Source organism: Pongo pygmaeus, chromosome 3 (genome assembly GCF_028885625.2).
Source record: "Pongo pygmaeus isolate AG05252 chromosome 3, NHGRI_mPonPyg2-v2.0_pri, whole genome shotgun sequence".
NCBI classification, from domain to species: Eukaryota; Metazoa; Chordata; class Mammalia; order Primates; family Hominidae; genus Pongo; species Pongo pygmaeus.
In genome coordinates this window covers 175,085,971-175,111,815 of record NC_072376.2, presented here as the reverse complement: position 1 = coordinate 175,111,815, position 25,845 = coordinate 175,085,971, and the positions used below count along the sequence as shown (strand labels likewise).

At 33.8% G+C, this 25,845-nt stretch overlaps 1 protein-coding gene and 1 long non-coding RNA gene across 3 annotated transcripts in view; one reads left to right on the top strand and one right to left on the bottom strand.

Annotated features, from left to right (window-relative positions):
* The window catches only part of FSTL5 (follistatin like 5), an 814,279-nt gene that overhangs the window by 158,683 nt on the left and 629,751 nt on the right, over positions 1-25,845 (top strand). For both annotated transcript variants that reach the window (XM_054485700.1, XM_063664253.1), the window contains one exon: positions 14,654-14,687. In XM_054485700.1, the coding sequence (XP_054341675.1) occupies positions 14,654-14,687 (34 nt within the window). The remainder of the gene's footprint in view (positions 1-14,653; positions 14,688-25,845) is intronic.
* LOC129035380 (uncharacterized) lies at positions 1,149-25,566 on the bottom strand. The gene is made up of 6 exons (XR_008502179.1): positions 25,392-25,566; positions 15,561-15,736; positions 12,921-13,110; positions 6,239-6,476; positions 5,378-5,507; positions 1,149-1,325 (listed from the first exon to the last, which is right to left on the bottom strand). It is a non-coding gene; the product is annotated as an uncharacterized LOC129035380 (long non-coding RNA).

Sequence of the window (25,845 nt, the reverse complement as noted above, 5' to 3'; positions counted from 1 at the left end):
TCTTGATGACTTTATTCTACTTGAAATCAACAAAAGCTCTGGAATAATAATATACTTATAAATTCAATCATATTTGTCTCATTCGTGTGTGTGTGTGTGCATAATGGTATTAAATGTACATGTGCAGTAAGTCAACATTTTCCTAAAGAGGAAGAAAATAATACTGATAATAGTGAAGATCTTAGATGACTGATTTACCACCATAATTATATCTTTGTTTATAACATGTTCTTGAGTGTTACCAATTTAAATTATTCTAAGGTTTTCTTTTTTCTAAATCTTGCATATGTTTTAGTCCTTAGAGCAGATTGTATGTTTTTCAAGGGAATAGGTGTTTTTTTGTTTGCTTCTGTTTTTGATACTGAATCTTGCTTTGTCGCCCAGGCTGGAGTCTAGAGTGCAGTGGCACCATTGCCGCTCACTGCAACCTCTGCCTCCCAGGTGCAAGCAATTCTCCTGCCTCAGCCTCTGTAGTAGCTGAGAATACAAGCATGTGCCACCACACCCAGCTAATTTTTGTATTTTTAGTAGAGATGGGTTTTCACCATGTTGTCCAGACTGGTCTCGATCTCCTGACCCCAAGTGATAGTCCTGCTTCAGCCTCCTAAACTGCTGGGATTACAGGCGTGAGCTACCGCGCCCGGCTGGGAATAGGCTTTAACATGAACAATTGTAAACATAATGCTCCAGACTCACTCAACTTTTGGTTAAAATTAGGCGGATTTATAGGATAACCTTTACTATGTACCTGCCAAAACAGGAATGAAAATCCTGTCAAATATTCTTTTACTTATTTTAAGGACATACTATATGGCGAACTCATAGTTTTTTGTTGTTGTTGTTTGCTTTTGTTTTTGTTTTTGTTTTTGAGACGGAGTTTCTCTCTTGTTGCCCGGGCTGGAGTGCAGTGGTGCGATCTCAGCTCACTGCAACCTCCGCCTCCCAGGTTCAAGCAATTCTCCTGCCCCAGCCTCCCCAAAAGCTGGGATTACAGGCCCCTGCTACCACGCCCGGCTAATTTTTGTGTTTTTAGTAGAGACGGGGCTTCACCATGTTAGCCAGACTGGTTTCAAACTCCTGACCTCAGGTGATCCACCTGCCTCAGGCTCCCAAAGTGTTGGGATTACAGGCGTGAGTCACCGCACCTCGCGGAACTCATAGTTTTTTAATGGAAATTTGACTCGTGTTTGGCTCTACTCACATGAACTCACACTTGCTTAGAAATGCTGCTCTGCATAGCACAATTGTCATCTCCTGGAGAGCTCCATGAACCCTCCAGTTGTGAGGGTGAAAGCAGGGAAAACTAGACCATGATTTTTGGGCACCTTCAAAGAGATATAGGTAAAGAACTTAAAAATCGCATGCTACATAGTAAGAATGATACGTGTTTTCATCTTATCATTATTATTTTTATTATTTCCCAACTAATAAAACTAGTCCCAACACTATTTTCATAGATCTACAACCAATTCTCTGTCTCCCAGTGTGAGCACAGGTTGTGTGTCTGTACTGAGACTCCATGCTATTGACCTACTTTGTGTTTATCTCCTTATGAAGAAGCTTAGTTGCCTGTGCCCAGAGTGTCTTGTGTTAGTTTGGTCTTAGCTGGGGGTATCTGGAAATAGGTCTTTATATTTTCTATATCACAGAGTATAGTTATTTTTGTGCAAAGCATATTTTCAATAATCTTATTTATTTGTTGTCTGTCTAAAAGTTATATTACTAGATAAGGCATACTCTACTCTCGGTCACTGGAAATTCACAAACCAAATAATTAGATTCCTATGACAACTCTTACTTATGGGCTGTTTGCAGACTTAATAAATTAGAAACCCAATTCTATTAAGGGGTAAACATATTATAGAAGGAATTCTTACATATGGGTACATGTCTACATTTTAAATCATACAAATTCACTAATTTTCATAACCAAATCATTAATTCATGATTTATATTTCCATTAATTACAAATATTTTCATTAGTGATTTATGTTTTTAAAAAGCATCATTATTTATCACTCTAAAAATACACTGAAAATACTGTTATAATAATTGGCATGTTTATTTAATTTATGTGGCTCTTTACCAAATAGCTTCAGCTATAATATTTAGCCAGGCATAAATTTTCTCCTGGAACTAGGAGAAAACTTTCTTGAATGTATTTTTTGTATAATCTTCATGTCCAAAGAAGTATGCAATTGGTTATGCTTAACTGTTCACAGTTTCTCCCAAAAGATTAAAGAGTCTACAACTCTGTGCCTTTGCGCAGCTTAATGCTCTTTTCCCCTAGTAAATTACTTTGCCATCCTTTAATTCTTAGCTCAAGTAACAGTTTCACTTGGAGACTCTCCCTTTGCCCCATAACTCAGCAAATGCAGCTGCTCCTCACATCCTTGTTTCCACATCACCCTATAAATTCTTTAATATTGTGTTGTAAGTAGTAGCTATTTGTCTTTCCAGATAGAATATGAACTTCAGAGGTCAGACATCTATGTTATTTATAGTTAACCCCTATTTAATAGCACAGTGCTAGACATGTACTTTCCAAATAAAAAAACCAGTGTTCCAATAGTAAGTGGTTATTTAGTGTGTCAATAGCCTACTAAAATGGCAAGATGATAATAAGAAACTTAATGCGTTCCAATGATATTTCAAATTTCTTCAGACAAAAATGAGATAGATAGGATATCCAAAAGTGAGTTAGAACGTGTCTCATCTGTATGAAAAATGCTGTCTTCCTCATTATCCTCTTAAAAAACTCATAAAATGTTGTAAAATTAAATAGGTACACCCTTTAAATGTTTCCAAGTTAATTCTTTCACTAGGGAATGTTGCCTAAGAATACTAACAAAAATTGTCCAGTCATTTAAAAAATTATTTATTTTATTTCCATTTCAGTTAATAACTGGAAAAGTGGCCTATTAGCAACAAGCACACCTCTTTATACTGTACGTTATCTGATTGCACTTTGCAGATACTGCATTTTTTACAAATGGAAGGTTCGTGGTAGCGCGGTGTTAAGCAAGTCTGTCGGTGTCATTTTTTAAAAAGAGCATGTGCTTATTTTATATCACTGTGTCACATTTTGATAATTCCCACAATATTTTGAACTTTTTCATTATTATTATATCTGTTCTAGTGATCTGTGATGTGATCTTTTTAAAAATTTTTAATTATTACAGTTACATAATATTTGTATATATTTATGGGGTACATGTGGTATTTTGATAGAAGCATGAAATTGTGATGATCAAATCAGGAAGAGAGCTTGATGTTACCATTGTTACTGTTTTGGAGCACCATGAACTGCACCTTTATAATATATTGAAATTAATCTGTAAATGTGTGTGTTCTGACTGCTCTGCCAGACCGGCTGTCACCATATCTGTCTCCCTCTCCTCAGGTCTCCCTATTCCCTGAGATGCCATAATACTGAAATTAGGCCACTTAATAACCATACAGTGGCCTCTAAGTGTTCAAGTGAAAGAAAGAATTGCATGTCTCTCACTTTAAATCAAAGGCTAGAAATGATTAAGCTTACTGAGAAAGTTATAACAAAAGCCGAGACAGGCTGAAAGCTAAGAGTCTTGCACCAAATATTTAGCCAAGTTGTGAGTACAAAGGAAACGTTCTCGAAGAAAATTAGAAGTGCTACTTTAGTGAATATATGAATAATGAGAAAGTGAAGCAGCTTTATTTCTGATATGAAGAAAGTTTCAATGGTCTGGCTAAAAAATCAAAACAAGCACAACCTCCTCCCAAGCCAAAGCATAATTTGGAGCAAAATTCTCACTCTTTTCAATTCTGTGAAGGTTGAAAGAGGTGAGAAAGCTGCAGAAGAAAAGTTGGAAGCTGGCAGACGTTGGTTCACGTGGCTTAAGGAAAGAAGCTGTCTCTATAATATAAGAGTGCAAGGCGAAGCACCAAGTGCTGTTGCAGAAATTGCAGAAAGTTATTAAGAAAACCTAAGATAGTTAATGAAGGTGGCTACACTGAACAAGAGATTTTTCAATGTGGACGGAAGCAACCTCCTGTGAAAACAAATATGCCATTCATCACTTTCTTAGCGAGAAAGAAGTCAATGTCTGACTTCACATCTTGAAAGGACAGGTTCACTCTCTTGTTAGGGGCTAATGCTGCTGGGGAAGCAGCATTTAAGTTGAAACAAATGCTCATTTACCATTCTGAAAACGCTGAGGTCCTTAAGAATTATGCTAGATCACTCTGTGCTCTATAAATGAAAGAAGAAAGCCTGTATGATAGCACACCTGTTTACTGCATGGTTTACTGAATATTTTAAGCTCATTATTGAGAATGATTGCTCAGAAAAAAGATTCCTTTTAAAATATTACTCCTCTTTCACAATGTACCTGGTCATCCCTTAAGCACGATATAGATTTACAAGGAGACTAATGTGCTTTCATGCCTGCTAACAAAACATTCATTCTGTAGCACATGAAGCAAGGAATAATTTTGACATTCAATTCTTATTATTTAAGAAATGTATTTTGTAAAACTTTAGCTGTCATAGACAGTGATTCCTCTGTTGGATCTGGATCTGGGCAAAGTAAATTAAAAACCTTCTGGAAAGGATTCACCATTCCAGATCTCATTAAGAACATTCATGATTCATGGAAGGAGGTCAAAATACCAACTTTAACAGGAGTTTTGGAGAAGGTGATTCCAGCCTCATAAATTACTTCCCATGATTCCACCCTTCAGTGAAGGAAGTAACTGCAGATGTTGTGGAAATAGCAAAAGAACTAGAATTAGAAGTGAAGCTGAAAATGTGACTAAATTGCCACAATCTTACAGTAAAATTTGAATAGATAAAGAGTTGCTTCTTATGAATGAGCAAAGAAAGTGGTTTCTTGAAATGGAAACTACTCCTTGTGAAGATACTGTCAACGTTGTTGAAATGACAACAGAGGGTTTAGAATATTACATAAACTTAGTTGATAAAGCAGTGGCAGGCTTTGAGAGAATTGACTCTAATTTTGAAAGAAGTTCTACTCTAGATGAAATCCATGAAATGCATTACATGCTACAGAGAAATCTTTCATGAAAGAAAGAATTAATCAATGCAGCAAACTTCATTTTTTTTTTAATTTTAAGAAATTGCCACATCCACCCTAACCTTCAACAACCACCACTCTGATCAGTTGACAGCTATCAACACTGAAGCAAGACCTTCCAACAGCAAAAACTTGTGATTCACTGAAGGCTGATATGATCATTAGCATTTTTTAGCAATAAAGTACTTTTGATTAAAGTATGCACATTGATTTTTACACATAATGCTCCTGTACGCTTAATAGACTACAGTATAGTGTAAACATAATATGCACTGGGAAACCGCAAAATTCAGGTGACTCACTTTATTGCAATCTTTACTTCATGGCAGTGGTCTGGAACTGATCCTGCAATGTGTTGGAGGTATGGTTGTCTATTAATTTTAGATCTTCCCCATAGTTCATCTCAAAGCTTAGTAGTACAAAACAATGATGCTGTAAGAAGGATGTACATAACTTTTAAAATCTTATATCACACATTAGATAAAAGAACATTTTCTTTTCCATAGTATTTTTCAAATCCTCAAATTAATATACATTGAGAAATAAATGTTCCTAATTTATTATGGAGAGGAGTGCCTATATGTGTGGGTACCATGGATAGGTTTTTTAAAAGTATATTATATAATTTCCCTTTTCACTATTTAAATTATCTGTTATGCTTAATATGAGACTTTGTGTTATTTTCTAACATATCTCACTACCTGATCCATCCCTTATCCATGCTGTATTTTCTGCCCTAAATGACCCTAATTCCTTAACCCAGTCTGTGCTTCTCACTGTGTAAAAGTCAGTGTGTCTATGTCTTTCTTGAGTCCATGAACCAAAGATGTCCATTGTGACACTGGGAAAATTCTTAAAGACCGTATTTGACACCGCATGTTTTGATTGAGTGTATATGTCATATCCATTGGATTTGAACATACATGATCTTGGTGAAAAACAAGCAAAAAACAACAGCAACAACAACAACAAACTTTCTGATGTTTCCAACTACTTCTAAACCATTAGTAATATTTCCCATAATGAGAAATATATTTTCCCATTATTTTCATTTTAGACACACATGAATTTGCTTCATATAACATCTTTTTTTTTTTTTTTTTTGAGACAGAGTTTTGCTCTTGTTGCCCAGGCTGGAATGCAATGGCATGATCTCTGCTCACCACAACTGCTGTGTCTTGGGTTCAAGTGATTCTTCTGGCTCAGCCTCCCGAGTAGCTGGGATTACAGGCATGCACCACCACACCAGGCTAATTTTGTATTTTTAGTAGAGATGGGGTTTCTCCATGTTGATCAGGCTGGTTTCAAATTCCTGATTTCAGGTGATGCGTCCTCCTCGGCCTCCCAAAGTGCTGGGATTGCAGGCATGAGCCACCGTGCCAGGCCTGCTTCATATAACTTCTAAATGTAATATGTAACATCAGAATATGAATGCAATAAAATAACAATACAATTTTTTTTAAATTCTGATGGTAAATTCTGTCCTAGTTCGTTTTTTTTTGTCAAGTGCATGTCATTGATATCTTGTTTATGGTCTTTATAATTTGGGGCAATACTGAGAATATCTCAACCCAATCACAAGTTCTCTCTAGATTTTCTTACTGAAAATTACATAAACACAGCAAATACAATATGAATATACAGTAAAAAGCAACTACAATTTTAGCATTGGAATGAATAACTTCACATCAAAATATTAAACCAAAGGAGAAGTTGGTTGACTGTTGACTGACACTCTATAACTTTTCCAGATTGTGTTTAAATGTATATTCATTAGGCTACTAATAAATCTAATGACATTTCTTACCAACATAAGAAAATTACTTTCATTTCTTCATGAATCATTGAAACATACTACTTTCCCAACCTTATTTAGTAGCTTAACCATTCCAACTCTGCACTACTGCAACAACACTATTTGCTGTTTTGCGGTCTTACCATGCACTCTTTTGAATCTATAACTTTGTCTATACTATGTCCTCTAGATAGAATGCACTTTTACACTTTGCTATGGAGATAAACTATTTTTTTTTACAATCTCATCTTTCTCTATAAATTCTTCAGTTCCCCACCTTCTCACAGCTCACCTTCAGTTGCCCAATTTAAGAAAGACTACATTCCTCTCTGGACTGTACTATCGAGATTTGATACATAATTCCACTATTGAATATCACATTTTATGCCATATATCTGTGTGTGTCTCTGCCTATCCCTCCACCTGACTATTGAATTCCGGAGTTCAAAGACTCTGTTGGAAAAGTGTCCATTCTTGCAGGGGCTAAGACATTAAGGATATGTCAGCTGAGACTGCAGAATAGTTTTCTTCATGGAAGATACAATCCAGTGGGAGGAACAGACAATGGACAAACCTCTATTATTCTTAGAAGTAGTGACTTTTGTGAACAATGAAAAAAAAAGTTAAATAATAATGGGGGTGCTGATTTAGATAGAATGTTCAGTGAAGGCCTTGTTGAGGAGGTAAGACTGAATCAGGGATATGACTCAAATTCTAAGAAAAAGAATTTTAAATAAAAGATGATAAGATTTTGATTAAACAAAGTAGAACTGAAAATTTAGTTTTATTGTTTACTGATAATATATGTATGACTCCAAGTTTGAGTACACTTGATATAGTGGATTATGAGTGACCATATCTCTATTTTTCAGGCATTTTTTTTCTATGCCCACTGTCTCCCCTCTATTTTCGAGGCATTTTTATAATTTAATTGCCACCACTAAAATAGATGTTTTTGATAAAGTGTGTGCATGTGTGTGTGTACCTATATGTGTGTGTATGTATGTGGCTTTGGGGAGGGAAGCGCACATGTTCATGAGTATTCATGTGTCAGAATAGCACAGAATAAATTTGTTGTGGAATTATTGGAGACTGGATCTACTGAGACATTCTCCTATTCTCAACTTCCATGAATTTCTAATCCGTATTACTTAGTGGGTCTAATAATATCTTTTAAAACACCTCAGTACTTTATACTTCTCCCTTATAGCACATAAGAACAAATATGTGATGAATGTGAGTATTCTGCTGCAAATTATCACTTTTAAAACCATTTTTAATTGGTAGCATTTGTCTGGGAAGTAATAATTACAATCAGAGAGAAGGGAAGAGTTCTGAGAAGGTAATTCAACTAGGCAGCCTGCTAAAATTAGTAAGGTTTACCTCTATGTATATTTCCCACAAAATTTATATTTTTATATACTTTATTTTTATCCATTGACTATTTTCAGTGTTAGGATCTATTGACTATTATTCATAAGTTTAAAACCACCTACTCACAACTGAGCACTGAAGTATATATACATAAGGACACTTTGGTGAATTATATCATCAGTTTACTGTAGGAAGAACTATGGATAATATGGATTGATAGAAAGATTACTTTAGCTAGAACACATCACTTTTGACTACTGCAGAATTTATTTCTATCTTTTGCTAATTTGTAAATTTTATGTTTATTGATTTATTTTGTGCTTTATTCGATATACCAGTGAAAGTCTTCTATACATTTGAGTTTTCTCAAATCCCATGAGAAAAATTAACTTATTTTCAGCATTTAGCCAAGCTAAACACAACTTGAATATGCTTTATTGTACATATTACAATATGTACACATCACAAATAAGTAGTGCATTTTTTCTCCTGGACTTTATAGTTTCTTAACTTATGCCACCTATTCAACTAAAGGAAATGCTATGTTTGCATAACACGACATTTCTTAAAAAGAAAATAACTTTCCAATATTGCTGCAATGAGATAGAAGAAATTTTCACAGGGATTTTCCTTTTAATTTTGACTTGTTTTTAAAAATAGTCGTGTTAATTCTGTTAATTATGTAGAATAACATAGTCTTACTATATGTTTTTTATTAGTGACCAAATGCAAACAAGTCACATGGGGATAAGGAAAAACAATAGCAAACTAGATTTTTTTTTTCCTCATTACTCCCATACTAAAAGGGGAAAGAACCTTGCCTTATATCTACTTGATATCTTCTACTTCTTTTTTTATATAAACAGGTTATTTTTATGTATAGTGAAAAGGACTATGTATACTCTCTCAGAGTCAGAGAGCATCAGTTTAACTCTTTAGGGGACCAACTCAATTCTGTCTGCATGTGCTTCACTCTTAGGTCTCTCCATGTGAAAGGAAGTCTGTAGTATTCTTGGTATTGACCAGAGAGCACATGACTAGTCTCATTCATGTAACATCATATGTATATACATTATAAAAGAGTATTTGTGGGTATTATCTGTGTGGACTTTATGGCTCTCCCTTAAAATAGTTTAAGCTTATAGTATGGAAAGGGAGGACAATTCATTGATAGTCTAATGTTTACTACCTCAATGCTGTTACGGTGGAGATGATGCACTTAGTATTTAGCATTTAGATGATTTCTTCACTTTCCAGAGAGCATTTGCTTCTCAGTGAGAAGGAAGGAAATAGGTAAATTATGTTTGAAGATATTGTAACCAGAAATTTTTAGTGTTTTGTCGGGAGAAATCCGTTTTCATGTTATAACAAAGCCATCATCAAATGTTAATAATCATTATGTCATAAATCCAGACACTGGATAAGAAATATCCTTAATATCTCCTAGTGTGGTCACATTTAGCTCAGCTAAAAGACTAGCAACATGGTACTTTGGTGTTATTTGCTAAACTTCAGTTTGTTTAGATGCTTTAGAACCACTTATAGCTCATTTGTACAACTACTGTGTATCCCAATTTGACTGAATTTTACATTGGTTTAGTTATGTTACATTTACTTTATTTCTGTTTAAAAATATTTAAGATACCATATTGTTGACTCTTGTATTTAGTGTAAAGCCATACTTCTTCCCAGATTGTCTTTGCTAATCTTTATCATACTGTCTGCTAGAGCTTTTAGCCATCTTACATTAGTGGACTGGATTTCATGAAGTATGCTGATGTAATTAATATACAGCCCTTTGGAATTCTTCCAAGAAATAGCATAGTACAATGTAAAACATGAATAGTTTGCTATTATTTAGCTTTGACACATAACCAAATATATTTCTTATTTTAAGTCAAGTTCACTTTATTAGAAGATCTTTTGAAAGAATGTTAAAATTAAGTTATACCTAGAAATATAAACATTCTGCTATTATGGACAAGACCTAAGTCTTCCTAACGTAAGAATGTTTTTCAAACGAATCGTGTGGACAGAGTAACAAAAGTTTCTGATTACTTGTGAGTTCTCACATAATTAAATAATCAATTTTCTTTATAATGTTTTCTCATTTAAAGTAAATAGTTTGAACATGAAGTTGTAGTTTGTAGAATAAAATTGTGGTAAATCTATATTGCCATTGTGAATAATGTAACATTAAAGTAATAGAAGCAAATTGGAACAGTTATTATTTGCAAATCCTAAATAAGTCTCTAGTGAAAGGGGTTTATACAACTTTGACAGTAATGCAGGAGTTTACCCTTAAGTTTCCTTCTCACTTTGCAAATCTATTGTCATTCTTTCCAGTCCACTAATTAGTTACTAGTGTCCCTTCTCCAAATTCATGCTTTTTAAATATTTCTTGTTTATAGAATATTTAGGCAGATCTGCATTGTTAATTTATAATTATATAAAACTGTATGGGAGAGAACTTGATTTTAGAAAACAAATACAGTGAAATATAATATCAACAAAAAGCCTATTCAACTATAGGTAAACTAAGCCTAAGCTTGTTACAAACTTATGACGACAAAACTCAACTAGGATTGGCTCAATCATACAAAGGTGTATGTGTGATTCTTCTCACCTACTCTTGCAAAAAGCAATGCACTTAAAATCTTCTCTATCTTCTCAAATTCCAGACAAAACATTCAACTTCCACAATTAGCCAACCACCTTTCCTTCTATTACATAAAGAAAATAAATCATCAAGATTGAATATGTTTAATTCGTCATATCAAACCTAGAAACCTCCCGCATCTATGACTAAGCCTTCCTGTTCCCACCTGTTCTATTACAGAGACTGGTCTTCTTTCTATCTAAATTTTGCCCCCAATTATATTCTATCACACCCACCTTTTTAATAACCATATACAATCAGTCATGCTATCTCTTTTTTTATCCTAATCCTCTCAATTTCTACTATGTATATTCCATCATTTGTATATTCTCAGATCTCAGTGATATAAATAATAATGTAATATTATAAAACTAAACAAAATAAGGCAAAAAGCCAATAAACAACAAACATAATACCTCTATGGACTTTGGTTTCCAGCTACACTCCATAACAGGCTTTTTATTCCTAGTCATGTTTCCATCATGTAATTTTTCCCACTTTGTACATATCTCAATCACCCTCTTCTCCTTCCTTAGATAACTTGAATTGGACTTTTAATCCCATATGAGCATCAAAAAATGTTTTATCTAAAGTCAATGATTCTATCTATGTCAATATATTGAATGGGCATTTTCTTAGACATAATTGTACTTGACCTCTCAGGGTAATTCTGTACTATTGAAAATTTCCTTCCAAATAATATGTTCCTCGGGATTTCATAATTCCTTGATCTCATGATTTTTCTCCTGTAATTTTTTTATGCTTCCATCTTCTTTTGTTGGTTAATTCAACTTTATATTTTTCTTATACATTTTGCAATACTCAGTTATAGATCAGTGAGCTCTACTCTGTGTTCTAATTTATAGAGTGATAATTTATGCATATGCTAGTGGCTTCAAACTTTATGTATCTGGTTGAAATATGTCCTATGAGTTTTATCTACCTACTTTGAATCCTTGGAATTATAGTCAAAGTAATTTCAAAGTCAACATGTTTAAAAATCATACTAATGAAAATTTGAGGTTTATTATCGCTTAAGAGGCAGAGTAATACAGGGTGACACTAAGGGTATGCACGACAAGAAGAATGGAGTTACCTGTAACTAAGATGAAAAAGATGGTCAAGGAAGTAAGGGAAGATCAGAAATTCAGTTTGAAACATTACAGATAGGCCATGTTATTAGAAATCCAAGTAGGGATGTCAAAAGACAGTTGAATAAGTGAGTCTGAAGTTCAATGGTGAGGTTGGTTTAGATATATAAATCCTTAGCAATAGAACGAGACTTCAGGCTAGCAGATTAGATGAGATTGCTAAAAGAATGAGCTATATGGAAGAAAGATAAGACCTCAATGCCTAGGACGTTAGTGCTTAGGAAAAGAGGAAGCAGTGAAGGAGACTCGATAGGGGTAGCCAGGGAACTAGAAGAAAATCTCAGAAAGTGTGGCAGTGCTGCAAGACAGGTGAAGAAGGAATAAGTACATATTTCTATCCTGCTAGTAGCTCAGACCCTTGGAGTCATCTTTGTCGGCTCTCTCACAGCAAAACTTTAATCTATCAGCAAACCTTGCTCTAAGTAGGTATTCCAAATACACTGCTACCACATTGTTCTATGTTTTTGTCACAGCCCACCTGAATTACTGCAATACCTTCTTTAATGGCCTCCCTAACTTTGCCCTTGCCCTTTCAACCTATTCTCAATAGACAGCCAAAATGATTCTATTTAAATGTAATCCAGATAATATTACCCCCTGAGAAGAAATGTATATGTTTTTTCAGCTATGTCAGAGTAAAAACCAAAGTCCTACCAAATGCCCCAAGTGCTAATCTGTCTGGCTCCTATTACCACCCAGATTGTATTTCCTACTAAATTTCCTTCCTTCAATCCAGTCCACACACAGTGGTCTCCTTAATATTTTTGACAATGCTAAGAACTCTTGTATGTAACTCAGGACATTTGAAATTTTTTTCTCCCCTAGAACATGTTTTTTTCACATATATATGCTTGGATCATGCTCACCTCATTCAGAATTTTATTCAAGAATCAATTTATCCCTGTGGATATATGTATAATTTCAGTCACTCCACTCCAACACTGTCACCTTCGGTAGCATATCTTTTCTGAATAAAATTTATACAGTCTGCTCCATGAGGACACAATTTTTTTCTATTTTGTTCATCCCGTATAGTCTCATCAACGGGAATAGTGTCTGGCACATAAAAAGTGATCCATACATATTTGGTGAAATAATGAATGAATAAAAGACTCACTGACTGAAAAAATGAATGTTAATAGAGGAGAGGGAGGGAGAGAGAGATTCTCATTAACAAATGTCTTTTTGGAAAACTTAACCCTACTAGTTATAGAATTATGAAAAACTAATGTATTTTTAATACAAGTAATGTAAATTTAAATTTTAGTTTAAGTGACCAACAGATACTCTAAATTAAACAATTAATAAAGAGCAGAACAGAATTCAAACACAGAGGTTGGGTGAGTTCGGATGAGAGAATTAGAACACCAAGTTTTAAAGTCTAACAGAATTATATCACTAGGTTAGCTGATTCAATAAATACACATTTGTCATTATGCATTTTATTCTCAAATTCTAAATCGTGGATTAATTTTTGCAGCAATATCAGTTCTTTCTATTTTCCTACTCTTTTGCCAAAATATATTGGCATTCGTACAATTCTGCAGTTCGGTTTATATGTCATTGTCATTTTTTTCTTACGAACATATTTCAAAGTTATTTTCAGTGTGAGACCCTGAAACTTTTAGACAGAGTAAACTGTGCTTGCATATTAATTGAGAAGTTGGTGCAAAATATCCACTTTAAAACTTGAAATCAAGCTAATTCTTTTGGGGTTGCCTGGTAACTAATAAGGAGAATGTCAAACTGAAAGACAAGTCTGACTGGAGCAGCCTTTGAATAAATCATAGAATTGTTGTCAACTTTAGCCTTAAAGAAGTGAGACAGGGTCCAATTCTAAGTTAAACTAAAGCAAAGACAGTTGAAAAGTCTTTTGTGTTTTCTTAGTAAAATTCTCCCCTATGTTTGTGCCTAAACTTATTCCTTCACCAACAATTTATGATTAATGTAGAGCCATTGAAAGCAAATTCTGAAGGCATTATTTATTATCTGTTAGAATTAAATGGAATGGCCTAAGGCATTTGAGAAGCATGATTATTTATTCATTAACCATTTGTTTATTTATTTATAAATCCATATTCATACAATTTAGTGATCTCTTAGAGAATTAAGTGCCCACCAAGAGTTATTACTACTCCAATAAAATATTTTACATAAGGCGGAGATGGGGGCTCACTCCTCTAATCTTAGCACTTTGAGAGGCTGAGGCAGGAGGATTGCTTTAGCCCAGGAGTTCAAGACCAACCTGGGCAAAATAAGGAAGCCTCGTCTCTACAAAAAATAAAAAAGATATTAGCCTGGCATAATGATATGTGCCTGTAGTTCCAGCTACTTGGGAGGCTGAGGCAGGAGGATCGCTTGAGTCTGGGAGGTTGAGGCTGCAGTGAACCATGTTCATGCCATTGCACTCCAGCCTGGGCAACAGGGCAAAATCCTCTCTCAAAAAAAAATTATATGTAAATATTTTTTAAATGTGAGTATCATGTTCCCGGGAATACGTACAAAAATCATTTTGATCCTCCTATAGTGAAACTTTCTATGAAACAATTGATCACATATTTACTTACATATTTTGACCTATTTTCTTTTTTATTTCCAGCAGGAAAAAAATCAAGAAAGTTCAAGAGTCAAAGGTAAGAAATGATTGCTTTAAGATAATAATTATATAAATTCATAAAAGAAAGAAAAAAGAGATGTGATGCTACTTTGAATAAAAAGTCAAAAATGAGAAAAGAATGATAATTAAAAATATTCAGTGTGATTTTACAGCCATTTTGAGCCCTTTGAGGATTCTCCAGGGCTAAAGGGTATTCTCTGTTGATGTTTTCCATCTTCATACTGTGCTCTTGAAAATGTCAACTTTTTTTTGTTGTTGTTGTTGTTTCCCTATATTGTGGTGGTTGAACTCCTCCACCAACTGTTGTCCCTACGAGTTGGTGTTGTGTCACTTCTATGTATTGGCAAATGGACTTCCTCAAAATGTGTCTCATGGAGACCCAACTATTTAGTCACTGCCATCTAGTTAATTTTCTACAAAAAGGCTAGAACATATTTACACATTAAAATTTGGCGATAGCTCCTAGTATGGCATAGGCCACGTTATTCTAATGTTGGAAGACTCTTTTCTCTATAGTCACATTCTTAAATTTTGAACTTTACTCATTGAGATAATAAATTACTCTATGTAGATTGTCATCCTTCAGTAAAAGGCTTCCATTAACTTGTGCTTCTGCTGATCATAATGATGGCATATCACAAACTTTTCTTTGGTTGATCCCTCTGGCATCTCCACTCACATGTTGGATCTTCTTAGTCTACATTTTGGGCTTCCTTGCTCACCTTTCCCCTCCCAAAGGCATCCCAGCCCCAAGCCTGTCTATGGAGTGAAGCACAATTGTCCAGTTTTTTTCCCTCCTTTTTGAATAGAAAGATATGTGTCCTGTTTGTACCTTTTTCAATGTTCTACAAAAATTAAAAAATAAATATGAAGTGGTTATTAAGCTTACATCGTCTTCTGAAATGCTGAAAGGGTAGTTACACTTCAGAGGCTCTCTAGATTGTCGATACAATCTTGCTTATTTATAACAAGTCCAAATAAAATCCTCTCTGCACATTTCCCCACAACTGACTGACTTTTACAATATATTTTTTTCCATGTTGGGTCATCTGTGTGTCTATATTGCTGAAGAATAAAAAACACATGCATTTGCATTTTTAAATAATTTTGCTAGATATATTTTGTTCAAATGAATTATGTAAGACTGTTCTTCCAGGTATTCCCAAACTATTTGTGTGCATTTTCAGCAAACTGAAGTATTGCTTGTTATTTTATATGTGAAATTATTACACTTATTTATCCTCAAAGCACTCATATTAACTCCAAGTTTTATACTATTGTGTTGAAAAGGGGAATTTTTACTTCAAGATGTGCTGTATGATATGCATTTAAATGATACATGCATTTTAAGCTTACCGAGTATGCATCTTCCTTCTCATGAAGGGTTCCAGGGTTTCAGGTTTATCTTAAATTATATTTGTATTCCGTTATAGTAAAAATAAGTGTAGTGTAGCTTTCTACTTGATACTTTATTGCCTTGGGGTATATAAATCATATCATCTGAAGTAGTAGAAATTACATTTTTCCAACTACTGTCTAGGAATATGTTTTCTTTTATAATGCAATAACAATTTCAAGATGATGCTTGTCACTCATTTCACTATTATTAGGTAGCACATGGTTCAGAACTTTCACACACATTGTGGCTTTTAGACTTCTAACTTTTTTTTTTTTTTGAGATGGAGTCTCGCTCTGTTGCCCAGGCTGGAGTGCAATGGTGCTATCTCATCTCACTGCAACCTCTGCCTCCTGGGTTCAAGCGATTCTCCTGCTTCAACCTCCCAAGTAGCTGGGATTATAGGCACCTGCCACCACGACCAGCTAATTTTTTTGTATTTTTAGTAGAGACAGAATTTCACCATGTTGGCCAGGGTGGTCTTGATCTCTTGACCTCATAATCCTCCCTCCTCAGCCTCCTAAAGTGCTGGGATTACAGGCGTGAGCCACCGCGCCCGGCCCTAGACTCCTGTCTTTTAAGTAAATCAGAGATACATGTTTACATGAGGACTTGTTGCTTATCTCTACTTAGAAAAGCACTACATTTTCCTTGACTATTTATGGGAATCATCTTGAAATGTTATTTTACTGGAAATTAGGGATGACCTCTTTAAAATGTTTTCAGATGTTAATATTAAAAGATTAAAAACCCATTTTGAACCATGAAAGCTATAGCTTACTCATTGGCAGATGACAAAAATTCTGAAAATCAAATATTTTATATTCATTGATTACTAATTATTGAAATGTGAGCTATGTCCTCATTTGATATTAGTAATCAATTATCAGCTAGTAATTCTTTGAAGTTCCTGGCTGTTTGTTAACTTCATTTATTCAAACACGTTTATTACATTGTCAGGAGTATGTCTAGAAGTCTTATTTTCTGCATTCTGTGCCTATTTCTGCTAATGACAGCAACCCCAACGTAATGACACCAGTGCCCTGAACTTTTATTAACACATAAAACATTTGTTAAAGATAACCTTCCATAAAGTTGCACTGAAGATTATAACAGAAAAATGAGATAGTCCTACAGATTTGAAAGTAAGGGGCAATTACCAGGCAGCCATATTTAGTAAAGTGTTCTTCAGTAACACAACAGATACAACATGTTAAAATATTGTACATTAAGTGCTTAAAATGCATTGAGAATTTTATAACTATTATTAGATAATGTTTTCCTTTGAGGAACATATCTAAAATAAGAAACACGATTAGTTCACCCCTAATATTTTTTATGGAAGTATTTAAATTTATGATTTCTTTATTCACTTATATATGAGAGCATCTCTCTAGAGTTCTCAGAGAAAACGGTAGTAGAGTTTGAGATTTCAGTGATTATTGGTTTACAAATAACTTACAGAGTCTGTCAACTTAATAAAGTTTTTAATTTTTGAAATAATTTAAAAGATTTATGACAACCATAATGATAATATCCTTTGTGGAAAATGCCTGTACTATTGCACTCTTGCATGCTCCTCAGTATCAGCCTTACCCTTCTCCGTAAATAAAAGGTTGTTGGACTGTCCATCCCCCGAAAAAGTTCAGTTGCTTTTATTGCAAAATTTTCTCCTCCTATTTTTACAAGTGGACACTCTTGCCTTTATGCATTCAGAGGTGATAAAAATAAAGTATGTTTTTTTCATTTCCAGTTATATTTTGGTTAAGATTCTGCAATTAAGAGACACTGAGCTCTAAAGTTATTTCCCTAATGACCACTTCCGTATAATGTATTTTAATACTTATATTTTCGTAAATATCTATTAGATTTCAGACATCGTATTGAGTTTTCTACATATATCATCTCATTTTAATCTTCAAATACATATTATTAAATAAGACTTAGCATTCATACATGCCAGCATTTTGAGAAATCATATCCAAAGTATATAATTCAGACCAGGCATGGTGGCTCACACCTGTAATCTCAGCACTTTGGGAGACCAAGGCGGTTGGATCACTTGAGGTCAGGAGTTCGAGACCAGAAGACCAGTCTGGCCAACATGGTGAAACCCAATCTCTACTAAAAAAGTAAATAAATAAATAAATAAAAAATTAACCAGACATGGTAGCACATGCCTGTAATCAGGAGGCTAACACAGAATAGCTTGAAGCCAGAAGGAGGTTGCAATGAGCTGAGATCATGCCCCTGCACTCCAGCCTGGGTGACAGAGCAAGACTCTGTCTCTTAAAAAAAAAAAAGGAAGTAATTTAGATCAATATTGCCATTTTTGTTCTTTCCTGAAATAGATCATGTTTTATTTAACAAATTACCAATTGTACATTAGGTACATTTAGCATGCTGTTATTAGTGATACTTTTTGTTATCATAAATTTTATAGATATGAATTTTATTATTTATGTGTTAGTTTCCTTTAATCATGTGGTTACAAATATTGACTCTCTTGCAAATTTACATAAATACTGTTCAGTGCTTCATAACTTTAAGAAAAAAATCGATGATGATAAACACGTCACAATAGTGTTCTAAGAAAGTATCTAGGACTTTTGCCAGGTTGTTTACTAATTACTTATTTTTGAGAAGTGACTTAACCTCCCTTGATATGATTCATCTTTTTTGGTAAATATTAGCACAACATATCCATGGTATTAAAAGTCCTTTACATATAGGATATTCTAAGGCTTATAATTTTACAAGGACATTAAACAATGGTATTATTATAAACATTTATCATTCAAAACTCTATAATCCTCTATAAGCTCAATGAGACAAGTATTATGTCATATATATTGGTGTACATGAAAAGGGGAAGCCACACAGTTGTTCTTCCTATAAAGCAAATGTTCTTATGTATATGAAACCATAGGAAAATATTATTTTAAGACTATATCTAATCAAATTAAAAGTGTGTATTTGGGACAATAAATGTATTATGGCATCTGCAGTCTACACACACACACTCTCTCTCTCTCTCTTTCTCTCTCTCTCATGTACATATACACTACTTTCAGTTTATTTTTATGCAACCATGTGTTCAGATTCTCTTTTATTTTCTTTATTATATATTGGCACCTCAGAACACTGAAAATCACCTAATATATCCAGGGACATATATTTATATCAATCAAGTCAGAGGGGTGTTGCTGTGAGAATGGAAATAGTGAACTCCAAGTCTAGAATGCCTGAATATTCAGAGCTCTTTCTGGTACATTAATCTCACGGTTTCTGAGGTTGGCTCACTACTTCAAGGTCAGGTAGCCAGTCAGAAATGGTGAATAGATAGAAATGGGCCTTCAGATTCTTAGTACTGAAAGCCATTAGCTATATTACATTGACTGATTAAAATGTCCTATAAAACTGAAAGATGGTAATTCATGTATTTTAGCCCTATATGAGACTCTCTAAATTATTGCATGTCTTTATATTTACAAAATACAATATAGCCAGTAGCATAAGTAATACCTGAAATGGAGTTTATTACAATTTCATGAAATGCATAGTCACTATATTTTTAGTGAACTGCAATACATGCTTTATTTGTTTATTTATTTATTTAGACAGAGTCTCACTCTGTTGCCCAGGCTGGAGTGCAGTGGCAAGATCTCGGCTCACTGCAACCTCCGCCTCCTGGGTTCAAGCGATTCTCTTGCCTCAGTCTTTTGAGTAGCTGGGATTACAAACGCGTGCCAGCACCCCTGGCTAATTTTTGTATTTTTAGTAGAGATGGGGTTTTGCCATGTTGGCCAGGATGGTCTCTAACTCCTGACCTCGGCTGATCTGCTCTCCTCACCTTCCCAAAGTGCTGGGATTACAAGCATGAGCCACGGCACCTGGCCAATACATGCATTATTATGAATGTTATGTTTGTTAATTTTTAGTCCAAAAAGTTATTTTTGAAGTTAATCATTGTTTGTAAGATTTATGAAAATTAAGTATTTTTGTCTATTATACTCAATACTTATAATCCTCAAGTACCTAGAAGACAAGAAAACTTACTCCTTGAAAATATCAATCAAGAGATTCATGATTTATTTTCTTGGTTGTTTTTAGCAAGCAGTAATGCTGAATAAACATCAGACAAGTTTATTTATGGTAGACTTGTAATAATAATTCTTAAAAAATAATTAAGTGTTGTAAAAGAATGTGAGAGGACAACAAATGGTTTATACTATAATTTTTATGTCATAGCAATTGCATTATATGAGAACAATTCTATTTTCTCAGATTTATTTTATTGAAAATCAATTTTCAAAATTAAATGAGGGCAGAATGCATTCTCATGAGTTAAGTATTACTTACCTCACAGCAAAGTATCAGTGTCACATATGCATAACTTGATAGTAGATGATTAACTGGCAACTCTTTAATTACCAATAAGAGAATCTAAAATATTTCAAAATACTTAACTTTATACTTGACTTAACAATACAAATGCAAATTGTTGACTAATAAATCAATTAAAAATGTAATTCTCAATTATAATGAGCTCATTGAAAGATTTTCTGATTTCATTAGCTGACATCTGTTCCATTTATGATCTTTACTATTTAAAAAATATGTCATGTCTTTATGTGAGTGAGATTTGTGTTTTTGTGATAATGCAAGTTTTTGAAATAAAAATAGTAAAACATTGAGTACAAATTCTGAAAGCCATTACATACATAAGATAATAATTGGTACTTTGACAAACATTCAAAATTATAATTTCAGTTCCAATAAACAATTCTATACAACCATGAATAATTAGCAATTGTTCAAAATTAACAATTCTATAAAACATTAACCAATTCTATAAAAGAAAAGTAAATTTTAACCTATTCACTATAAATTAAATGATGCCATAAAATACCTCTCTAAATTGCTTTCAAGTAGTATAGATCTCAATGTAAGTAATAACTTTTTCTAGGTATAAGGGTAGTATTTATTCTCCATTCTTTAAAAAACTCATTGAAATAAGTTGTTACAATTTAAAATGATCGTGATGAATGTCCTTCTGCCACAGGAAGCAGGGAGAAGAACATCCTCCTTTATCTAATAATCCCATTTTCATCAACCAGAAGAGGTTTCAAAAAGTAACTGGTCATGTTTCTTATTTATTCTAAGAAGGGCTCAATTCATGTTATGCAAACACATAATCTTTCTCTCCCCATTTTGCGTATATCCTCTAGTTTTCAAAAGGTTACCACCAATAAATTTTCTTATCCAATGGATCATTTGTCTAGGTTTCAGTGTGATTTATTTTGCAGCTCATTTTGCCCACCAGAAGGCAGTGCTATTAAAAAGATATCAACACATTAACGATGTTGGGGAAAACAACACAGAATAAATTGTTTTAGGTTTTTTTCTATTAATAATAAGTAATGAATTTGTTGAAATCTGCATTGGATATAAAATGAATGGTATTCAGATGCTTAAGTAGGCTTTTATTTGCATAAACCAATATTGTCTTAAACCTACACACTAACATCTCAATATTGTTCTTTCTTTCAATCACCAAAACAAGATTTCTTGATTCTAGACTTAACAGAGAGCTAAATGCTTTCTAGGGGAAGTTTTGTAAAAAAATAAATATAAGCTCATGCCTATAATCCCAGCACTTTGGGAAGCCGAGGCAGGTGGATCACTTGAGGTCAGGAGTTTCCAAACAGCCTGGCGAACATGGTGAAACTCCGTCTCTACTAAAAATACAAAAATTATCCAAGCGTGGTGGTGGGCGCCTGTAATTCCAGCTACTCAGGAGGCTGAGGCAGTAGAATCGCTTGAACCCAGGAGAAATAGGTTGCAGTGGCCGAGATCACGCCACTGCACTCTAGCTTGGGCGACAAGAGGAAAACTCCATCTCAAAAAAAAAAAAAAAAAAAAAAAAAGAAAATACATAAGCTGTCTCCTGAAATAATTGAATGTCATGTTTGAAGAAATATCAAGTAATATTAACCAAAATGTGTTTGATGGCTTCATTTCCTTAGCTTGAAGGAATAACTTCACTTACCTAGAATGATTGGCCTTTATGAAAGAGCAGCTCTTGAAATGTTCATATGAATATTGCATTTTTTTCTTACAAAAATCCCTGTTTTATTTGCCAATAAAAATTATACATTCTATCACATTTCCTTTTTATTTTTTTGCTTTGTCTGTCCAGACACTATAAACATGAAATTTGGCTTTATTAAAGACTATATTTGCTTGGATTTTTTAGAATATCCTTCTTACCTAAGAACTTAGCATTTAGTTAAGTGCATTTTCAGTATTTTTATGTTATTTGAAATATTTTTAGAATTATTAATGTAAAAATTTCATATAAAAAGGTTTGCAATTCTGTAAGTGGTATTATACCGAATTACTTCTATGATACTAAGTAGATAGATGAGGTTTTTTATTGTTTAAATATGATACACTAGAGTTTTATCTATTATGCCAAAAAACAAATAATATCCCTTTTAAATAATTTAAGATATATTTCACAGTTGCATCTCATTATATGGGTAATAACTTTTTTGAGTTACTTAGATAATAAGTAATAATATCGTTCTACTAAAATTTATGTCATTGTTTCTTAAATTATTGGTGCATGGAATCATTATCCACAGGACACTTGAAATGAGTGGAAATTCTGCTCAAATGTGCTCCGTGCTATTGAAAAATTTCTACATAATCCTTTATCCCAGAATTTAGACTCTGAATACTAGACTCAATTATTTATCCCCCACTTAAGATTTCTTAATCTCTCTTTCTAACCTGTAATATAAATATAATATGCCACAAAGTGCTGTTTGAAATATTAAATGAAGTTAACTGTATAACCCTTTTGAGTAAAATGCAAAAAAATCATGTTTTAAGTACATCCATGATAGAAACATATTTGTCAAAAGCCTCAATTTCATATAATGTTAAAATTAGAGTTCAAGAAGTGTTGATTTCTATGTCAAATCATTATTTTACAAAGTTATGTTACAATTCACATATTTTCCAAACTTGAAGATACCTGACCTACCGATATTAAGTATCCTCTAGTTGTCCTGTCATATTTATTTTTAGACTAACACTATTCTTATCTTGTTTTTACCATGATGCATGGAGCACCATAATGAAAAAAAATACAGTAGACAGTACTTTGACCATAAATATATATAAAAGATATTTTCCTTATTTTGGAGGAAGTAAAGCATTATTCTCTCAGAGTACGAATTTAATGTTATAATAATGGCATATATTTAAATTTAGGGCCAAGTTGCAGTGGCTCATGCTTGTAATCCCAGTGTTTTGGGAGGCTGGAGGATTGCTTGAGGTCAGGAGTTCAACACCAGCCTGAAAAGCATAGTGAGACCCTGCCTCTACAAAAAATAATAATAATAAAAAAATTAGCCTAGCATGGTGGCAGGTGTGTAGTTTAGTCCCTCTAGAGGCTGAGGTTGGAGGATCACTTGAGTTAAAGGTTGCAATAACTATGATCATGCCACTGCATTCTAGCCTGGATAACAGAATGTGACCCTATCTCTAACATAAATAAATGAATAAATAAATAAAGGAATTTATCTGAAATTCTTTAAAAAAAACAAGAAACAAACTCAATTACTTAATTTAAACTATTGATTGTAGTTAACTACTGCTACATTTAGAAACAACTGCTGTGTGCCCCAAATGTTGTGGAATATCAGAAGAATTCAGAAAAAGAAAAGGTAATGATAAACTCAGCTGCATCAGATAATGAAGGTTACTTAAACAAATATGTATTAATTTAAATATTAGAAACAGTGTTAGGTGCCAGGGAAATAAAAAGTAAAGACAAAATATCTGTCAGGTCCTCTGTCAAGTGCTTTCCAAGTTCTGTGTTATTTTATAAAGCCCTCAGAAGAATTGTATATATTCACAAGAAGGTAAATATTGATGATCTATATATCGTCTAAAAATGACAATTGTTACCATTTTGGTATATGTGAATTTGGAATATTTTTACATATGCAAGTATATTTGCAAAAAACTTCCAGTATTGCTTCAGAAGTGTTAGCGAATATCCTTTTTTAAATAAAGTTTGCATATGCTCTGTGGTGGATTCTGTGAAATGGTTCACTTAATAACCATTTCAAACACCAAACGGCATGCTTTCCTTTTTATAGGCTTTTTTTACAGGGCCTAGTAAATTAAAAGCTACATTTCCCAGATCCCTTTGCAGTTAGCCTTCTAGATTTGCTTGACATTTCTCCTATCAGATTCATGCAAGCAGGGTCTTTTATGGAATTACTTACTGAAATGCCAGCCCATTTTTGTGGGATACCCATTTTCCTTTCACAGATAATGGCAAAGGCAGTGTGGCTCTGAAGCCGGAAGCCAGAAGGTAGGGGAAAAGTCTTCCCCTATGGTTAATTCTGATAATGCAGAGGCAGCAAATCCTTTGATGTCCCAGCTCTATGATGGACCTTTAAAAGCTGTTTCTAACAGCGCACTACACAAACCTTTTCTTCAATCCTATCAGCTATTTTCTACATCCCTTAATAAATCTCTTTTACTTAAGTTAAGTAGTGCAGATTCTACAGTCTGGCACAAAGATCTTTGATCAATGTGTCAGTTCATTCTAGAACTAAGAACAACTAGGGATCACGTATGGAAATGTAAAGTACCAAGGTATGATCAGAGATTGATAATACTTTGTTCTTTTGGGAAGATTCTGGGAAGCAAACTCATCTGCAAGACTGATGCAGGCAATGACAACCAGGAGGTACAAGATGTTAAGCCCAAAGGGTAGAGAAAACATGTGTATGGTTTAGGCACATATAAAAACCAGACGGTACAATCTAGCTTGCAAACATAACTCCAAGAAGTTTTTAACTTAGATGTAGTAATGCTTCATACAATCACTTATTCAGACTTATGTGTTGAACATCAACTACATGCCATTGTTTTCAGCACTGGAGATACACTACTGAACAGAATTAAAAAATCATTTCTTCCTGAGTCTTAGATTGCAGGTCCTAGGAAATCTTACCATACCACACGATAGTCCATGTTTTCTGGAAAGCAGCTAAAATCACCTAAAAAGATCAGGTAGGTTTTCTTGTAAATCCTGAGACCATGAGAGGTCTCTTTAAAAAAAATTGTACAAATGTATGGGGATACACGTGTAGTTTTGTTACAGGCACAGATTTCATAGTGGTCAAGTTGGGGCTTTTAGGGTACCCATCACTCAAATAATGTAAATTGTGCCCATTAACTAATTTCTCATCATCCTCCTCCTCCCATCTTCTAACCCTTTTGAGTCTTCATTACCTGTCAATCATTCCATTCTCTACATCCATGTGTACACATTTTTTAGTCTCTACTTAGGAGTGAGAATATGTGATATTTGACTTTCTTTGCTTGGCTTGTTTCGTTTAAGATATGACCTCCAGTTCCATCCGCCTCTTAATCTTGTGCCTAAAACTCTTTCCAGTGGTTTAGAATCATGGGGATTAAGTCATAATTGTCATGATGTAATTTGCGTGAATTCATAAAGGGAAAGGGCTCTATGTCACCTGTTGGCCCTATTTGGGGTTCATAAACATTTTATTCTCTCAGGGATATGAAGTAGCAATGACTTTAATAGCATGACTTAGAACACAAAGGAGTCTAACTTATGGTTTACCCTAGAAGGTACCATTACGTTTTATTTTTTTCTTTATAGGGCAATCTTTCTAATTTGCCATACAAATTGCTATCCTTTCATGGACAGGGTAGAACATTA